The sequence below is a fragment of the Cynocephalus volans genome, chromosome 10 (assembly GCF_027409185.1).
Source record: "Cynocephalus volans isolate mCynVol1 chromosome 10, mCynVol1.pri, whole genome shotgun sequence".
Lineage (NCBI taxonomy): Eukaryota > Metazoa > Chordata > Mammalia > Dermoptera > Cynocephalidae > Cynocephalus > Cynocephalus volans.
Window position 1 is genome coordinate 39,086,193 of NC_084469.1, and position 20,490 is coordinate 39,106,682.

Genomic DNA, 20,490 nt, shown 5'->3' on the forward strand with positions numbered 1-20,490 from the left:
TCAAAAAAAATTTGTGCCTTTCATCTATCTACATTATCAAACTTATTGGAATAAAGTTATTCATAACATTCCTTTATTATTCTTTTAATATCTGTAGAGTCTGTAGTAATGTTACCTCTCCCTACCCCTCTTCTTCCTTTTCCTTACATTGGTAATTTGTGTCTTCTGTTTTTCTGCCTAATTAGTCTGCCTAGAGGCTTATCAGTCTTATCAACCTTCTCAGTGAACTAAGTCTCAATTACATTACTTTTCTGTATTGATTTTTCTACTTTCTGCTTTTTTGGTAGTGGATTTTCATTCTGATTACTATTACTTCCTTTCTTCCACTTATTTTTTTTTAATTTGCTTTTTCTAGTTTCTTAAGGTGGTCCCTGCTTTTTTAAACTATGAAATATTTCAAACATATAGAAAATTACAGAGGAATAACAGTGTACTGAAATCACAGATTTAATGTGTTAGCATTTTGGCATATTAACTCTTTGTCTATCTCTAAGCATTATAAATACAGTTAAAGCCCCTATCTTATGCCCCTTTGTGAAAGGTTTAGATCTGGATAGTAATATTCAGATCTAAACGGTACCTTGAACTTAATGTTTTCTTCAATTTGTTTGTTTAGGCTTTTCATACATGCATTTCTCCCTACATAATACAAAGTATTGCTTTATGTCTTTTCAAAGTTTACATAAATAGAGTCATTCTTGATGAGTCCTCCATAATGTGTTTTATTTAATATACTTTTCAAGATTTTTACATGTAAATATAGATTTGGTTAATTCATTTAAACTGTTATGGTGGAATTGTAATGATTAAATATACCATATTTTATTTTTCTAAATAATCCTAACAGATTGTTTCTTATTTTTTTTTTTTGCAATTATAAGCAGTGCAAAAATGAACTTTCTTTTGCATGCATGTCTCCTTGACAAGCTGGAGTACAGATTCTTTAGAGTTATGTATTTGGAAACATAATTGATAGATTAAATGATATGAATGTCTTCAACTTGAGTTGATATTGTCATATTTCTTTCTGTAATTGTTCTACTGACTTTATTTCCACCAGTTATGAATGAGAATTTCTATATCAAGAATTGAATTCGGGTATCAGTAATGGAGACTATTAGTGGCTTGATTAATTTGTGGTTTCATTGTTAAGATTACCTTGTGGTCCAGGTTGGCTCCTAGAATTCCACTGTCTTGTCTACACAAAGGAAGGAAAAATGGAAGAACTTGAAAGGACTTCCCTGGAGTTGTGAACCATCTGTTTTGTGTTGACATCCCATTGGCTGCCTTTCTCTTCATTGAAGACTAGAAAATGTAGTTTTTAGCTAGGTACATTGTACATAAGAAAGGGGGAGTGTTTATTGGATAGTTCATAAGCATTTTCTGTCACAGATCTCATTTTGCCTGGTCTGTAGTAACATTTGCTATTATGAAATGTTTCATTTTTGACAGTCAGATGGGTTTGAGGTGGTATCTCTCTTTTAAAATTGCATTTCCCTACTGGTAAGGGTCAGAATTTTATACATGTGTTTAGGTTTTCTTTTGTATGAATTGCCTTTTCATATTCCTTTGTCATTATTCTATTAAGTTTTGTCTTTTCCTGATTAATTTAGCGTAGCACCTTATTATTCAGGGCTACCCAGTCTTTTGTTTCTTTACATCCAAATAGATGTTTTTGTCTTATTTTTAAACTTCTCATATGATGTGCTTTATTTATAATGGAGTGAAATTTAACAGATCTTATCCTTTGTGATTTGTTCTTTTCATGTCTGTTTTGGGGAAGAAATTTTTTCCTACCCTGAAGTCATGAACTCTTATAAAAAATTTTTTTAACCTTTTGCTTTTCAAAAAATTTATTTGGAGGTTTTCGTATTTATATTTATGAATGATTTGAGGTAAGGATCTCATTTAACTTTTTTCTATATGGAAAGCTAGTGGTCTCAGCAGCATTCATTTAATAATCTATCCTTTTGCCACTGTTTGCTTTGTTATATCTATTGTATATCAAATTTCTGTATGTGAATAGGCTTTTGAATCTGTTCCATTGGTATATTTATGTTTTGTGATAGCTTTATAAAAACTCTTTGTCTATGGGCCGGCCTGTGGCTCACTTGGGAGAGTGTGGTGCTGATAACACCAAGGCCACGGGTTCGGATCCCTATATAGGGATGGCCGGTTAGCTCACTTGGGAGAGCTGGTGCTGACAACACCAAGTCAGTGGTTAAGATCTCCTTACCAGTCCTCTTTTCTTAAAACAAACATAAAAACAAAAAACCTCTTTGTCTAGTATGTTAGTCCCTGTTCTTTAAAATTGTCTCTGCTATTCTTGGCTTTACTTTTCTATTAAGTTTTAGCGTCAGCTTGTCCAGGTGCATGAACATTTTGACTAGAATTTAATTGAATTATTAGGTTAATTTGGGGGAATTTGACATCTTTATGATCTTGAGTCTTCATATTTGTAAACATGGTCTGCCTCTCCACTTGGTCAGGTTTTTGTTATATCCTTTAGTAACATTTTATACTTGTTTTCTTAAAGGTTTTGCCTATTTTGTTAGATATATTCCTAGGTGCTGTAAAGTTTTCATTTCCAGTGTGAATTTTGTCTTTCTAAACATTTTATCTTCTCACTGGTTATTGTTGGTATGTAGTTATTTTATTAGTTTTATCTGGATCTTGTCTTTAGGAACATTTATATTATCTTAGTGGTTCAGTTTTTTATCATTCTTCCACCTTTCTTTTTCAGTAAATCCATATTCATGTATTTCTTTTGTATTTTAGGCATTCCATCTTTTGCTTGAACATGAAAGTAATACTGCCGTCACTACTTTTTCAGGCAGCTCAGACCATTCCATTTTATTTTAAAATCCAGCTCATTGCTGTTGTCTATTCTTAGTTATGTCTGAAAGGACCTGCCAGAGATAGAAGTCTTTATGTTAGGTTATGTGCCTTAGAAACTGCCAAGACTTCCCTCACTGGAGCCGTTTGCTCCTTGTTATCACCTCCCCTCTCATCTTCAGTTCTCAGTTTACTTCTTATCTTTATTCCCCTGCTTTCATGTCTTCCTTTCTCTTTTGTTTGCCTATTTTTCCATCCTTTCTCCTTCAGTTTTGTAACTATAGTTTTTAGCACTTACGGTTTTTAGACAGGCACTTTATTTTGTGCTTTACAGATGTTAACTCATTTGACCTTTATCACAGTCTATTGAGGATGGTGGGTCAGTTTCATTTCATATGGAAGTGAGGAGACACAAGCTTATACGCAGCTACTTCAAAAAGTTCATGGAAAGATTTGTATTTTCCTTTAATTCTATTTTTTCAGAACTGTTTGAAGTACCTTTGAGTAAGTAGAAATTAGGAGAGCCTGGAGAGTAAGGCAGGCCTTTCAGATTGTTAATATAAGGGATCTTTCCACTTTGCTATACTATTGAGGTTAAGTGTCTTCCTGCTGTTTTTCGAAGTGGATGAGTTAAATGTGCTGTATTTTTTCTAATAAAAAATTCTGCTGACCAGCTGCCCCCCCCCCCCCCCCCCAAAAAAAACTAGTAAATCTTGGGCTGGCTGGTTAGTTTACTTGGGAAAGTGTGGTGCTGATAACACCAAGATCAAGGGTTTGGAGCTCGTTTCTGGCTGCTGCAAAGAAAAAAAAATCCAGTAAATTTTGAGATGGTATCTTTAGATTAAAATATTTGCAAGTGTATGTTTTGTATAAAGTATGTTACTCAATCTTTTGTGAAAGCCATTTTCCACAGCACTCCAAAGAAAAAGAGACTTAGAGAGAGAAGAAAGACTTAAATAAAATATAAATAAAAGTTCACTATGTCAAATATGTTTCACAAAAATGTATTCTGTGTAGCCATGTAGCTACATGAATGTTCAAACGAGTGGTCCTATTATAAGAGTGCTATTATTATCTCAGTATTCATCACAACATATGCTTTTTCTACATATCAGTTAAGTATACTTGCATTGGAAGTGTTGATAGAAGAAAAGAGTTAGGGAACCTGGCTTCAATTCATGGCTCTATTACTAATTAGCAGTGTTGTTCTGGGCAAGCCATTTTGCCTTAACGGGTGTTAATGTCTTATATAAGCAGTCCAGGTCAGGCTTGAAGAGTAGGAGATTAGTGGGAAGAAAATTTCTAAGGATACAGCTAGATTTGTAAATTAGCAAAAAATAATTTTTGTCATTACCCTTGTGGTATTTTCACTTTCATAAGGTACTTTATAGTCCTCGTTCATATGCTTATATACTTTTATAGAGTTATAATCATGATTATCTGCTTATGTTCTCATTTTCTCATGCCTCTCATACATACCTCTCTTGAACTGTATAGTTTTCAAGAAGTTTAATTTTAGATAATCCCTTTAATATTGTACCATTACCTTTTGTGAGATAGTTCAGTGGTTTCTAGTTTTGTTTTGTTTTTAATTTATGGAATATTTGTTTAAGTTACTTTTCCAGTCATGAGACGATTCCATCAAATGGTATCAAAACATTTATTTCTCTTGTTTTATTGTCAAATTGCTTTCACATTGGTTTCAAACAATCTTTAATGCTGCAGTGTTTGAACGACTCAGTTTAATTATAGGCAGCATTTATTTATTCATTGAGCCCTGTCCTGGTGGAGGTTACATTCTAGTAACCTATATATTAGGGAAGATATGTTACACCCATAATAAGTAAATTGTACTTTATATTAGAAGATGAGGAGGACTATGCAGAAGAGAGCAGGGTAAGGAGATTCTGAGTGGGGCGACTGGCACTTTGTATCAGTCAGAGTAGGCCTCCCTAAGAAGGTGGTATTTGAACAGGGTCATGAGGCATTGGGTTTGCTTTATGTATTTTTTTCTGTTTTTTGATAATTTAAGAAGTTTATATATTGCTCAGCATTAATATTTATTTTCTTTGCTAGTGAAAGTGAGTGGTTTTCCACATATTTCCTGTTTTTATATTCAATTCTGGCAAAATTTGAAATTTTTGTAAAAGAACAAGAGTTTTCTGTGTAGGACTGTCCCTGTTCATATAACTAAGAGTGGGGAAAATTGGCTTTAACCGCATAGTTTGTGTTTAAACCTGTGTAGAATATTCTGCTCAGGGCTTTAATAAGGAACCAAAAATTATCACTAGTTTAAGATTAAAAATAAAAAAGAATGTAAGATCGCTTCTTTTCTAATTGTATTTCTACTTTAAGTAAAGACAAGGGAGTACTTAATTTGCTTATAAGAATAACAGGTATTTGTTATTTTATAGGGCGACTGTTGGATCTGCATGGAACTCATGTCTACCTCGTTTGATAAGTTTTACAAATATGTATATAGTGTATTAGATGATGTTATTCCAGAAGAAATTTTAGGCAAAATCACTTTAGCAGTAAGTACCTGGTTTTCATATTGTTCATGGTATGTATAGTTATATAAAGATGCTACTGGCGTTTTGAATGCACGTATCAGAATGTCCTTCACAGAATGTTAGAATGTTCCTTCCTGGAAAATTATTTGTGGTATAATAAGAGACAAAGTCACTTCTGTGGGGTAATGAACACAATCATTTGTAAGAGTACTTTTCAAAATATAGTCTAGATAAATACGGTGTTTTTTATTCAAATCTCAATGAACTGTAACAGACTGCTATAAGTAAGACTAGAAAATGCAATTTTCTGTTCATTTTTTTTCCTGTTGCTTTAACTATTTTTAAATAGGTTATATTACCTCACTTATCCCTAAATTGATTAGAATTTCAGCAGTCTCCTTGGAATCTTTCAATTGAAGCTCTTAGACAAAATATGATTCCTGTGGTTTAAGATTCGAGTTATCCAGTCTAAACTATTTAAAATGTTGACAAGCAATTTCAGTAACCAGTGCTACTACTAACTTGGTCGATTCACTTTTACCAGAGTGCCAAAAAACAAAAGCAGTATTCTTTTGCATATGTGTTTATAGTTCTGAAAATGAATTTGTGATCACTTACTTTCTTATTCTGAAACTTTTATTTGTCAAATGTTCACAATTTTTTTTAAGGAGAAAAGATAATCTATTTTTAATAGAGCAAAACTAACATGCTTCTCAGAAACCACTGAGAATCTGAGCTAATGACATGTCCTGTGTTAGTTGATGTGTAAACTAAATCATATAGGAAATTGTAAGATAGGTATTCTTATTGCATGTAATTTCCTATCTCTTCTTTGCCTGAATCCTCCCCCTCCAATATAGTCCACCTGTCAGTTGCCAAGTTATCCTGTTTAATCATTAAAGGTTAGTAAGACTGGTTCAAAGTATAGACAGTTTCTGAACTATATTTTTGTTGTAAGAGATACTTGTGTATAACTGGATTTTTAAAAGTTGGATTTAACTGCAGTCATTAAAATCTTAAGATTCAGGGCCGGCCCTCTGGCTCACTCGGGAGAGTGCGGCGCTGGCAAGCACCAAGGCCGCGGGTTCGGATCCTATATAGGGATGGCCGGTGCGCTCACTGGCTGAACGTGGTGCATACGACACTGAGCCTAGGGTTGCGATCCCCCCCCCTAAAAAAAAAAACTTAAGATTCATAGGTCTCATGTTAATATTTTAATATTTCAATTCACTTTGCCAAAGTAATGATTTAATTTAAATGTTTTATGAGCTAAATTTTAAGATATATACTTTTCCTTATAGTTTTTAAAAAGAAGCTGAATTAGATGAGAAACTTAATCATTATTCAAATGGGTATATGAAATTTTACATAGATCAGTTTAGCTCTCTCTCTTCAGTCTACCAAACCATTAGTGTCTTGGAACTTGTTTCTATTCATAATAATTATAATATAACAATAGTAGAATAACGATGATGTAAATTTGCATCAAGTTAATATGATGTTTAATCTTCATAGCAATTCTCTCTGGTAAATAGTGTAACTCCATATTTTACAGAAGATAAATCTGACACATGAAGAGGTTAAGTAATTAATTTGCTTTAAAATTTATGCATTTGTAAGTGGTAAATGATGTAAGCCCAGGCAGCCTGATCTCAGAACCCTGCTCTTAATCACTGTATGACAGGAGGCCACAAAATTGGAAAATATAGATAAAATTGTGTTATTTTATATTGCAATATGTATAATATATACACTAATAAATGATTTATTATATATTTGCTTATGTTTCCAGACTTGGTGGATAACTCATATATTAAACATAACATTTAAAATTACTTTATATTAAGTCTCTTCTTGCTAATTAATAAACCAATGAACACACAAGCATAGCTATTCAGAACATTGCAAGTTTGTGTGTTCTGCATTTTTTTATACCCAGCAGCTTGATGACATGAGAGAACTGACTTTTTTTTTTTTTGACTGGTAAGGGGATCGCAACCCTTAGCTCTGTGTCATCCACACCACGCTCAGCCAGCGAGCGCACCCGCCATCCCTATGTAGGATCCGAACCCGCGGCCTTGGCGCTACCAGTGCTGCACTCTCCTGAGTGAGCCACGAGGCTGGCCCTGAGAAACTGAATTTTTTGCAGCAAATGGTTGGCCTGTTTAATTCTCTTTTAATTTGAGGTTTTGAGGTTTTGAGGTTGTGGAAATTTTAACCCAAGTCTTTCTATTCCCTCTCTTCCTTGAAGATATCTGTGATTTTCTGATTATCTGGTCAAGCCACAGGATAAATTCTGGATGAATTGTCACAGTGGCTGAGCAGAGAGATACTGGCTCTGCAAAAATTACTTTGAAGTCTCAGCACTCAGTGAGGGTGGACGATTGTAAGGAACTGATAATTTGGGAAAACTTACTAATTATAATTGATAATGGAACCAGCCCATTGGTCTCTCTTGTACTGTTTTTATTTTTGAGAAGGTTGGAGGTAGAAGAAACATGATACAACTTTTTAATGACTTATTAAATTATAAATCACTGGGTTTTTTTAGCTTTCAGGGAATAGCATGGAAAGGCAACTATGTTTTCAGATTGAAAACCACTTAGCATCATAAAATGATGGTCAGAATATTGGAATCTTATGCTTAAAAAATATACAAAAGGCTACGTGGGATATTACTTACAATAAATTACTATGCTGTTTGATTAAAAAGAAACAAGTTGTTTATCCCACCTCTCCTTTTTCTCCCTAGACTGTGAAAGCACTAAACCACTTAAAAGAAAACTTGAAAATCATTCACAGAGGTGGGTATGGATTTTTTTTGTAGAATAGAAATTAAATTATTTTTCTTTAATTGGTAAAATAATTATTGAAAATCACCGTGTCACTGTATAAGCTTTCCTGAAATATTTGTAGTTTTAGTAAAAAATATTTTATGTACCTTACAACTTTGTTATTAATTTACCTTTTTTTCCCCTTTGGGATTCTATAAATTTCAGCCTAACTTACTAGTATGTTGGGCTTAGAAATTGAAATAGGTTTTGCTGCAAGTTATTACTCTTAGTTGAAAAATATTTATTTACCTGATAGATAATTAATGTTTCTTTGTATATGAATAAAGCATCAAGGTGATCCTGTGGGCATTCAAAGAAGAATCTGAGGGATGGTACCTTCAAGCATTTTAAAGGCATGCTACTATCCTTATCTAGTGTTTCTTGTTCACTTTAGAGGCTATTTCTGTAAATTGAGAGAGATGTTTTAATTAGTATTGTAAATTGAAATTCCTCTAAAGAATGTTTTACTTGTTTAAATGGTAATCTTGGCCTTATTAGAACATAGATTGAAATTTAAACATTTGTTATAGTTGAAGACCAAACTTAGAAAGGCAGTAAGTGCATGGGAATCCTGAATTTAATTCAGCAAATAGATTGAATACTTTCTCTATTTATTGCTATGCTAGATTCAGAAGAGGCACACAGGGTCACTACCTTCAGTAAGTTTGTAATGGACAAACCTAAGACAGTACGTGGCAGTGTGTGATCCAGACAATAGATCGAATAGAAAGTAAAAGGTCAAATTCAGAGAAGTGAAAAATCTTGAATTCTAGAAAACATAGTTTCTGGTTGTTAAAGAAATTAGTAATTGGGGCATTTAAGTACTTCCAGTTTGGGGTTGACACTGGACCACTAAAATCAGTTAACCTTGAATATCAGAACATTTTGCTTAATTTTGCTTTGCTTAATGCTTTTTAAAAATAATACTAGGTAGCCTTCTTGTTTTCTCTTCTGGCCTAAAATCACATAGTATTGGCTCCTAAACAAAATTGTTTTCTTTTGTAGTTTATCTTCTTATTTAGTTTTTTTTCCTTTTTTCTTTAGCTGTGTTTTAACTATGAGAGTGTCACCTTTAAGGCATTTGACAATTACCTTAGGGATACTCCCTGATCTTAGTAAAACACTAAGACACTTCTGGGAAGTACTTGAATAAAATAAAAAAGTATTCAAAAGTAACTTTGGTTTTCCTCTTATTAAATAAAAAGATGAGTTCATAGTGGTCTTTTTATCAGTTAGGCAGCTTTTGTGCTGCTATTAGTGTTTTTGATCACAAGTAACAGAAAATCTTGATGTCAGGCTTAAACTTTCTAAGGAAAGTCATTATCTGTCATAATGTATGACTAGGGGCGAGCTCCCTTCTTTTGACTCTGCCCTCCTCCTTGCGTTGGCTCCGTCCTCAAGGCAGTAACAACTGCAGCAGTGTCCAGTGTCACATCTAGACATGGCAGCCTCCTAAAGAAGCTCTCTCTTCCTGGGTGGCTGCCTTAGGAGCGTGGAAATTTTCTCTATGTGTCTGTAATGTTTTCTGTTTTCAGCAGAATTGCCTTATGCCCTTAAACTAGCTACTGTCAAGGAGCACAAGGCAATCTTTTTAGAGGGATGGCTAGAGCCACCTAGAGAATAGATACCTCAACAAATGCGGGTTCCATTAGAAAGGGTGGGGTGGGTGGTTATGCGTGGATGTTTGGTAGGCAGTTGGTTGTGTCAATGATGATGAGAGGTCTTTTTGTGGGTCAACTTGTGAGTTATATATGGATGTTTTCTATATCCTCTATTTGTAGACCTTACTTTGTATTCATTGAGCTGTGATAGTGATGATGACATGGATAGTAGGACTGAGATCATGAGAGTTAGTGAGGAAAGGAGGAAAATTGACCAGACAGCTGATTGGCAGATACTGGTAGTGAGTCAATTGTAAATGAGGAAGAGATTTGGCTTTCTCCACTTTGAGGGACAGCGCACGCACTCCAGGAGTGGTAGAAATGAATCTTGTTTCTCAAGGCTGAGTCCAAGAAAGGATTATTTGGGAGAAACTGGATGAAGTCATCTAAGTTCAGAAAAATCTCTTAGAAATAATTAAATAGTTCATTTATTGAGGATGAATAATGTTCAGGTACTATATTAGGTGTTTAAATTTCTACAACCCTAGGAAGTAGGAATTATTATTTTCATTCTGTAGATGAGGAAATTGTGGTTGTTCAGTAGCTTGCCCAGGTCACATTGTGAGTTTCAGACCCAGACTTTGAGCCTTCTCATGTCTGATCCTAAAGCTCGTGGTCATTTCGATGCTATGTATGGGATACTTGCTAAGTTAAATAAGGGTCCACTATAATGAAATTGTGGGTTTATAATTTGTACACCTTTTATTTAGTTGTAAAGCCTTTGATGTTTATTGTAAATTAGCTTAACATACTCTTAACAGATTAAATTCGTCCCTTGTATTTTAACTATTACATAATGAATTTGAACCAAGTAAATGAATACAAGCCTCTTGATGAAATCAAAGAAAACATTTTAGAATACCTGAATTTATTGTGAAGCATTTTTTTATATTTAGGTTTTAAGCATCAGCATTCAGAAAATTTTTTCTCATTTCCAATAGAGAAAAGTCATAGTTTTGTCTATGTTTATAAGTACGAAGATAAAAGTCAACCTTCATTCATATCTTTTGGATTATTAAGATGTTGCTGGTGAAATGACTTTTGCTATGTTACATTTACACAATTGTAGTCATTAAAGTTAAAGTGTTTAGAACAGGAATAATGATTGCATGTGATATATGAAGAGGTTTTGCTTGAAATACTTTCAAGTATGGCTCATTTGATTGCTTATTGTACGCTCAATGACATCTGTCTCTTGTAGATATCAAACCTTCCAATATTCTTCTGGACAGAAGTGGAAATATTAAACTCTGTGACTTTGGCATCAGTGGACAGCTTGTGGACTCCATTGCCAAGACAAGAGATGCTGGTTGTAGGCCATACATGGCAGTAAGTGCAAAGTCCAAGTTTCCTTGCTTGATAATCATTGTACAGAGAACCTGTGCTATTTGGTACTGTGGTACTGTTCTTCTAAGGAATCTGCTATTGGCCATGCAGTTTTGCCATGCTAGCGTATTTTCCTCTCCCCTAAAGACCAAGCTCAGGTTCTAGCTTCTCCATGACACTTTGCTAAGTTATCCCAGTGAGCTCTTGTTCTTATTGTGTCTTATCTGGCATTTAGCATTTGTGGTCTTCTTTGATTATTACTTTTTCATTGTATTCAACTCAACTCATCAACTGGACGGTAAGTTCTCAAAAGGCATCTTTGTGTTTCTGGCATCCCATATGCTGTCTTGACTGTAGTAGATATTACATGTTGAGAATGTGTCTTAGGCTGTTAAGGGATGCTAATTCCAATTAGAGAAGAATGGGAAGACTTTAGTTCCTAGCAGAACACAGTAGGTCTTAGAGTCTGAAGGTATGTTTTGAATATTGTTAGTCCCTTCTTCAGGGCTGAACAAAGCACCCCGAAAAATGCTAGAGTAGAGGCCTTATGTATTTCATGATCTGCAGCCTGTTTCCCCTCAGGGAGACAGATGTACGCTGTCTTACAGGTATCATACTCATCTTACCGCAGTGTATTTGTATGTACTGTTTCTGCAGCCTGGGTTTTGATCTGTATTTGAATTGTAATTTAGTGTCCATACTTTAAACATTTTTCTTAGGTGTTGGTATATTTCTTTTGTGTGGCCATGGTTCTTTGGGGACTGGCACACTAGTCTAAATGGTGATACATAAGGTTTTGCAGTTGTTTATTGAGGCATTCAGCAGCTTCTGTTTCATCTTTGTAGACTTTTAAAAATTAAGATTAGCTTAGAATTGGATAAATTTTTTTTCTCCTTTTACTTGTTAGTTTCTTCTTTGATTTATATGTTTCCAAATTCAATACTATAATCAATAGAAGACTATGTAAGAAGAATCATAGGATAGATATTATGGGTTTTCTGCCTTGTTTATGAATGTGTAGGCTTAGTGTTACCCCAAATTTCACACTTCTATTAAAAACCTGAATAAATTTTATTTCTTGCATCACTGGAAAGTAAGTTTTACATTAACAATTGTTTCTCCTCTTATTTACTTCTCAATCTGTAAATAGGGTAAAAAACAGTGTTACATATATTCTTTGTAATGTTCTGTTGCCTTTTTATACTCCAGTCTCATATTTAAAAAAACACTGTATTTGAAAATTTTCAATATTGATAATATTTTAGAATTGTTGCATTTTCCAATACCTCTTCGTGTTTTGTTATATTTCTTCATGTCAGCTTTTCTACAAATGAAAATGCAAGAGGGGTGTGTGTGTGTTCTAAGACAAAAAGATACCTTCATTTAAAGTTTAAGCTTTGTGGACGTTCACCGGCCAGGCAGATTCTTGGGACAGTTAGGAAGATCATATGTTTATCGTGATAATTAGGGATACATGACACAACAGGTTCAAAGGCAAGAAATAAAAGTAATTAGACATGGAGCATTTGGGAATTGGTGTAATTTACATATTTAGTAATGATGCTGCCCTGGGAATTAACTGAAACAGTTATCAACACTTTTAGGGCTTGTCTCAGTACTAAGTTAACTTTTTGCTGTGTGACATTGGCTAAGGATTATATTTGATTCATGCAGGCTTTAAAAATGTAATTGCCGCCCAGATAGAGTAGAATATTTTGAATTCAGATAACTTTTAAGAAAGATTCAGACTTCATGGTTTTTTGTAGAAGTGTGGTTTGTAGGCCTAGGAGGTGCAGGGCTTCTCTTTTTCTGTTGACCTTCTTCAGCTTTGGATTAGGCATGCTGGTGATAAAGTCTGCCTTGAACCTCCACTGGATCAAATGAAATGCTCCTGCTCATTCTAGTCTTCTGAGGCCTATATAGATGGACAGCATGCAATCAGCATTAGTTTTAAAAGCCTCCAAGTGGCTTGACTGTTCTTTGATGTATCTTGACAGAATATATCAGAAATGTATCTTTTTAGTTAAGATTTATAATTTGTTTTAGTCTTCAGGAATTGGGATTTACTCATTAGATTGTTTTATATAAACTGTATAAAATGTAGAGTTTACACAAGTTTTTCTGTAAACTAATTGTTAACATTTTACCACCCCCCTCATACCATGTTTGTGGGTGTGTATGTGCTGAACCATTTGAAAGTGAGTTGAATATATCATGAATTTCATTCTGAATACCTCAGCACATATCTACCAAGAAAAAGGGCATTCTTCTACATAATCATGCTATTATTACCACATCTAAAAAAGTTAACAAGAATTTCTTAGTATTATCTAATACATAATTTGTACTCAAATTTCCCAATATTTTCCCCCAAAGTGTATTTTTTATTTGTAAATCCAAGGTCATGTTAAGATTACACATTGATTTTATTTGTTACATTCTTTATTTTAATCCAAACTGGTCTAAACCACTCTTTTTGTTTTTTATTTGTTTTCCATGACATTGGCTTTTATGTAAGTATTTTTTTTTTTTTTTTGCAGCTGGCTGGTAAGGGGATCTAAGCCCTTGACCTTGGTATTACAAGGTGGCACTCTAACCAACTGAGCTAACGGGCCAGCTTGAAAGTGTTTTTAGAATGTTCCACATTTTAGATTTGTCTGATTATTCTTTCATGATTAGATACAGACTATCAACTTCTTTGGCATGGGGCATGGATTCTTACAGATGATGTATACTTTGTGTTGTATCACATTACAGAGCACATAACCTTTACTATTTGTAATGCTTATAGACTTGCCTTTTTTTTTTTAACAGTTGAAACAGTTACAAAATAGAAACTTAAATTTCCTCAATTTTTTTACTTTGTTCCCCTTTCAAATGAGTGATGATCTTTCATTTTCAAAGGATTCTGTCACCTAACATCCTGTCACCCTCCCCTCTGCCACCTTCCAACATGAAGAGACTTTTATACTCTAAAAAAAGAAACTTCTTTCTTACTCCAGATTTTCCTAAATATTTTTCAGTGGAACCCCCTTTGTTTTGTGGCCTGTTATTAGTAACTAGAATTTCTATTCCATGGAAAACAATTCATTTAACAATGTTATAACGTGTTGTGACTGTCTAAACTAGGCTTTTCAAATGAAAAAAAAATTTTCTTTAGTGTATTTAGGTGGGACTCTACCATAGTTATTTTTATAGCTCTTGCTCATCAGTTAAGTTCCAGTTCTTTATTGGTTTAAAAATTGAAGACTTAAAACCACCATGAGATACCACTTCCTACCCACTAGGATGGCTAAAATCAACCCATCAGACAGTTAGTGTTGGTGAAGATATGGAAAAATTGGAACTTCATACACTTCTGGTAGTAATGTAAAATGGTATGCCACTTTAGAAAAGAGTCTGGCAGTTCCTCAAACATTTAAACATAGAGGTACAATAGGACCCAGTAGTTGCGCTCCCAGGTATATACCCCAGAGATATGAAAGCACATGCCCACACAGACTTGTTCATGAATGTTTGTAGCAGTATTTATAATAGCCAAAAGTTGGTAGAAACCTAAATGTCCATCAGTGGATGAATGTGTAAACAAAATATGATACATCCATATGGTGGAATATTATTCAGTCAAAAAAAGGAACGAAGTACTGATTCACATTGTAACACGGATAATCCGTGAAAACATTATGCTAAATGGAAGAAGATAGATATAAAAGACCACATATTATATGATCCCATTTATATGAAAGTTCAGAATAGGGAAATCTGTAGAAAGTAGGTTAGTGGTTATTTAGAGCTGGTGGGGGAGTGGAGATGAAATAAGATGAGGTAGTGATCACCAAAGGGTACAGGGTTTCTTTTTAAGATGGTGAAAATGTTGTAAATTGACTCTGGTCAGGTTGCAAATATCTGTGAATATACTTAAAGCCATTTAACTGTACACTTTAAATGGGTGAATTGCATGGTATGTGGATTATGTCTTAATAAAGCTGTTAAAGGCAAACAAACCAAAAAAAAAAAAAAAACCTGAAGGCTACCTCTGTGAGTCAGTGCTGAGACTGCTATAGAGGTATGTACAGTCCCTGAGAATTTTTACATTCAAAAAATCCAGTCAAGTGAACAACTATCCATTGGCGATACTGCTGTCATCTTTCGAAATGTGGATTTGCAGTCCAGTTAACTAATACTGGAGAAACTCTTTAGCAATTGAATTGCTTATATCTGAATGTGAGACAACTGCTCCTCATAATCAGGGCATAAGTTGGTGATGGTTTTCTCCTATGAAGGGCTTTTCACTTTAATTTTGCTTTTCCTAATAATTCCTGTTATTTATTGCCTAGTAAAACATACAGGAATATTCAAGGAAAGTTCCAGTTCTGATCCCCCTTCCCCGGCATTAAATGCATATATATGCATATTACCAAGTGCAACTCATGTGCCAGTTTACTGTTTGTACTCATTAACTTTGAATAATTTATCCCCAGTGGCTTGATATTTTCACTGTCATATTTTTATGTAAGTGTAATCATATTGCACATATTGTTTTTCATCTGTTTTTTGAGCATTTTCCAGGTTGATACATTTTTATATATAATGAATTTAGCCATTAAAAATTATTTAATTTTCTGTTTTTTGTCTGCTTAAGTTTTTCTAGTGTTTTGTTACACTAAATACTCCTGTAAACATTTTTAAACCATATACTTACACAACTCTTATTTTATCTTTTCTTGAATGTAAAAGATTCACACATTTTGGTACCTTTGGGGAAAGTTGTATCATCAAAAGTTTCTTTTCTAAACAGTTATCAGTCTGTGTCAGAATGTTACAGTTATGTCTTTGTCAAATTGATAGGCCAGTTGGAATCTCTTCTAGTGATTTTTTTGTTATATTTTAAAATTATTGTTAAAGTTAGACACTTTTGCACTTTTCTTATATTTGGCCACTTCTTTTATGCATTATCCTTGTCTCCCCCCCGCTTTTTTTTAGAATGCTAGTCTTTTGATATAAAATATAATGAGAATTTTAACCCTTTTCTGATTGATTTGCATATATTTTCTCAGAGGTGGTCATTTCTCTTTAAATTTTACATTTTTTTTTGAATTACAGAAATAGAGAATCAACGTGGAGAGCTTACCAATTTTAATACTTGCAGAATTTTATTTTAGTACCTAAGTTTAGGCTTTTTAAATATTTCACTGTTTTTAATCCTGCTGCAGTCAATATTGATATATTATCAAAGGAAAGAGTGTGCATTTTCTATAAATAGTTAAAATATTTTCACGTACTTTAAAAAATTGCTTTTTCAAACTCCATTGTTTAGAATTAAGTATAATTAGAATTATACTAAATTCTTGGATTTGGGACTATTTCTGGACTTTGTTACTTTTTTTTTTGTATTTTTAGTTGAATATTAGCATCATTACTAAAACAACTCAGCAAGGATTTCATTGACATTTTGTTAAACTTGTAAATTAATTTGGTTATTGCTCTTTTATAATATTGATTCTTTCCAATGAAAAAATATGGTATTTCTCTCTTACTTTATTCAAGCTGTCTTAATGTTCCTTGTTAATTTTTCCTTTACATAGGCCATACACATTTCTTAAGTGTTTTTTCCATCAAATTTACTGTGAGCTTTAAATACCTATGTACACCTGCTGTCTCTGGGACCCATTCTAATGTGTCCTTTTGTCTCTGTCACTGCACTTTAACTGCTGTTGTCAGAGTGAACATTGTCTTCCATATTGCCAAAGCCATCGGTCAGTTCTGACTCATAACTTTCTTAATCTCCATGTAGTGCGACATTAGCGTCTCTTGGTTGCCTCACTGGGTGGTTTCTCTGCCCTGCTTCCCTGGATCCTCCTCATCCTCTGATCTCCATATGTTGTTGTGCCCAGGGCTGCGTATTCAGATTCTTTTCTTAAATACCCAAATTCCTTTAGTAATTCATCTAGTCTTAAGGATTTAAATACTGTTTCTCTCTTGTTCAGTGATGTGCCGTGCCTGCCACTTAGTAGATGTCAGGAAAATGACGAGTGCACATGATTCCCTGATTTTTCCTTCCTGCTTACTCCTCACCTGTAAACTCCAAAATCATATATCTCGTGGCCTATTTTATATTTTCCTCTTAGATTCTATTAAAAATTGCAAATATAACATGTTTGGTATAGAACTCTTGATCTCCTGGTACCTGTTTACTCCCAGCAAAATCTGCGAGCTGCCTCCTGCTCCTCAATTCTTCTCTATTTCAGTAAATAGCAGCTCCCTCTTTCTAGTTGCTCAGGACACAAACTTGGAGCCATCTTTCATTCCTTTCTATTTTCTGTAGTCTACATCTGGTCCATTAGTAAATACCGTCGGCTTTACTTTTAAGGTATGTCTAGAACCCATCCTCTTTTTAAAACCACCACTGCTCATTGGTCCAGCCACTGGTATTTCTCACCTGCCTGTTGCTGTGGTCTCCAGACTGGTCTCGTTACTTATATCTCACTGCAGTCTTTTCTCAGCATAGCAACCAGACTAGACTCTTCAAAGTCACATCTTGTCAATCCTCTGTTTAAACTCACTCCAGAGTCTTTACAGTGAGCCTGTAAGGCTCTATATGATCTGGCCCTCCATCATCTTTCTGACGTGTTCTCATTGTACCTCCTCCCCTCCCCCATTTGCTCATCTTCCATACTGACTCCCTTGCTGTTCCACAAATATATATAGAATACTTCCACCTTAGGTTCTTTTTCTTTCTCCCTTGAACTTTCTCCCCCGTGAACATTTTAAATGTGCTGTTCTTTTACTTTAGTTAAGTCTCTGACCAAATGTCTCATCCTTAGAAGGTCCTTTCTGGACCACCATATCTAAAATAGCACCCCATTACTGTATCTCCTTAACTCAGTTTTGCTTGTCAGCCCTTGTCACCACCTTACTATTTTGTTGTTATGTACCTCCTGAATAGATTAGGAACCCTTTGACCAAGGTCTTTGTTTTGTTCACTGCTGGTTTCTTCGGTGCTGAGACAGTTTTTTTCCTTTTTGTTTTTTTGGCAGTTGGCAGATACACGTATCTGAACCCTTGACCCTGACGTTATAACACTGCACTGTAACCAACTGAGCTACCCAGTCATCCCTACGATGGTTGATTGTTACTGTTTTGAATGGGATATGTTGTCCTAATACTGCTAATAAAAAGCTAGTTGCTGGATATGTTTATTTTGTGGTGAACTTACTCTGATCTACCTCTTTTTAAAATAGGTTTCAAATGGTACTCAGGTACCATTCTGCAAATAATTTTTGCCTTGTCCTTTCTCATATTTACTGATATTTCTCATATATTTTTTACCTTTCTCAAATTTACTTTCATTGCTTTGCCTAGAACTAATGATGTAGAATTCTTGTGTGATATTGATAGTATGTACAATTCTTGCTGTTTTAGACTTGAAAGCAAATGCCTCCTGAATATTCCTTACTCTTGAAGAGTTTCTTTCTGTTTCTGGTTTACTAAACATTTGTGTATGTTTGGATATGATAATGTCTTTATGTGAGACAGAGATAGAATGAGAATACATTGGAATGGCTACTAAATTTTATTAGATGCCTTTGTGGCATCCTTCAGTACGTGATGAAATGTTTCTGTCCTGTGTAGTTATTAATATGATGAATCATAATAACATATATTTCCTGTAGCTGAACCATTCTGTATTTCCAGAAATAATCCCAACATGGCTCATAATTTATATGTTTAATATATTTTTTACATTTAGTATGTTAATATTTATAATTTATGCACAAAAATGTTTGTGACATTGGTTAATGACTTTGTAAAGGTTTTATATAGGTTAAGTTAGCTAAAAATTGAATTGGGAAAATTTCAATTTTTATTTTATTCATACAGTAAAAAGTTGTTGATCATGAAAAATAAGAAAAAGAGAACAGCAACAACAAGAAAAAAAAAGTTATTGATCATTTAGTGAGCAAAAACATGTCTTTGGCCTTCTTGAACTCAAAATATTTTCCACTTTAGAGCAGTTGGGGTAGCATAGTTTTCTGTTCTTTGAGGTTGAAATTTATCTTGGCCAGGAGTCTTTGGGGAAGGATAGATTATTCTCTGAAAACTATGAAGTTTTACTTTTTCCTTAGCATCAACATGTAGTTATGTGTGTGTATGTGTATGAGTGTACTTCAAAAAGGTCATGGAAAGATTCATATTATCTTTTAATTCCATTTTTCCACGAACTTTTTGAAGTACCCTCATACACATACTTCCATTTTTTTAGTTGTCATAAATGTTAAGTATAAGAGCTGTTTACTGGAGTGTTTTTTTAATATCTAAGTATGTGGTGGTTTTAAAATTTGTCCACAATTTCTTTGATACACCTCCCTTCAAAAGGTAGAGACCGAGTACATGTGTGAGGATGAATTTAGTAACTTGCTTTTAATGAATAGCATGTGGCTGAATAGACTGTGTCCCTTCTGAGAGCGGGTCATGAAAAGGCATTGTGGCTTCTTTCTCTCTCTTTCTTGGGTTGCTCACTTTTCGTGAAGTCACCTGCCAGGTTGTGAAGACGCTGATGCAGCTTTATGAGGAGACTCGTTGTGAGAAATTGAGGTTTCCTGCCAGTAACCTTATGGGTGAGCTTGGTGACAAATCTGCCAACCCCAGTAAAGCCTACAGTCTTAGCTCACATCGTGATTGCAGTCTCAGGAGAGACCCTGAGTCAGAACCACCCAGCTAAAATGCTTCCCGAACCCTGACTCACAGAAACCATGAGATAATGAATCTTGTTTTAAGCTATTAAGTTTTGGGGTAATTTGTTATACAGCATAGATAATACAAAGTGTTTCATTGATTTTTGTTAATCTTTTGACTTAATTGCTTTCAAAGCTTTTTAGCTTATACAGTTCTGCCTTTTGGGACATACTGTGATTTTCGTTGTGACATAATAAGCAATTAATGAACACATGAAATATCAAAAAAATTCTATATTAGTTACATTTATTTGATACTTTTTTGCCTCTTTAATCCAAAAAGATTTAGGGGGACTTGTTCAAAATTTGATTAACATTGTGATTGTCAATTTCTCATTATTCCTTAGTTTTTATTTTATGTATTTCAATACAAATTAACTTGAGTTGTGCATTTATTGTAAATTTTATATATTTTTGATATGAAATCATTTTATCTATTTTTTTTGCTGTTTTTGTTAATGTTACATACTTTATTCTCTAAGTTAGTATTTTCCTGTTATACTTTTCAACAGCTTTTTGTTTTTTAAACCTATATTTTGGATGTAGATGTAGAATACAGGGTCTTTAATTAATTTCATCAACCTTT

At 34.0% G+C, this 20,490-nt stretch overlaps 1 protein-coding gene across 1 annotated transcript in view; it reads left to right on the forward strand.

Moving 5' to 3' along the window:
- MAP2K4 (mitogen-activated protein kinase kinase 4) overlaps positions 1-20,490 on the forward strand; it is a 115,522-nt gene that overhangs the window by 75,948 nt on the left and 19,084 nt on the right. Inside the window, exons 5-7 of the mRNA XM_063109631.1 lie at positions 5,250-5,369; positions 8,101-8,152; positions 11,045-11,172. Coding sequence (XP_062965701.1) covers positions 5,250-5,369; positions 8,101-8,152; positions 11,045-11,172 — 300 coding nt within the window. The remainder of the gene's footprint in view (positions 1-5,249; positions 5,370-8,100; positions 8,153-11,044; positions 11,173-20,490) is intronic.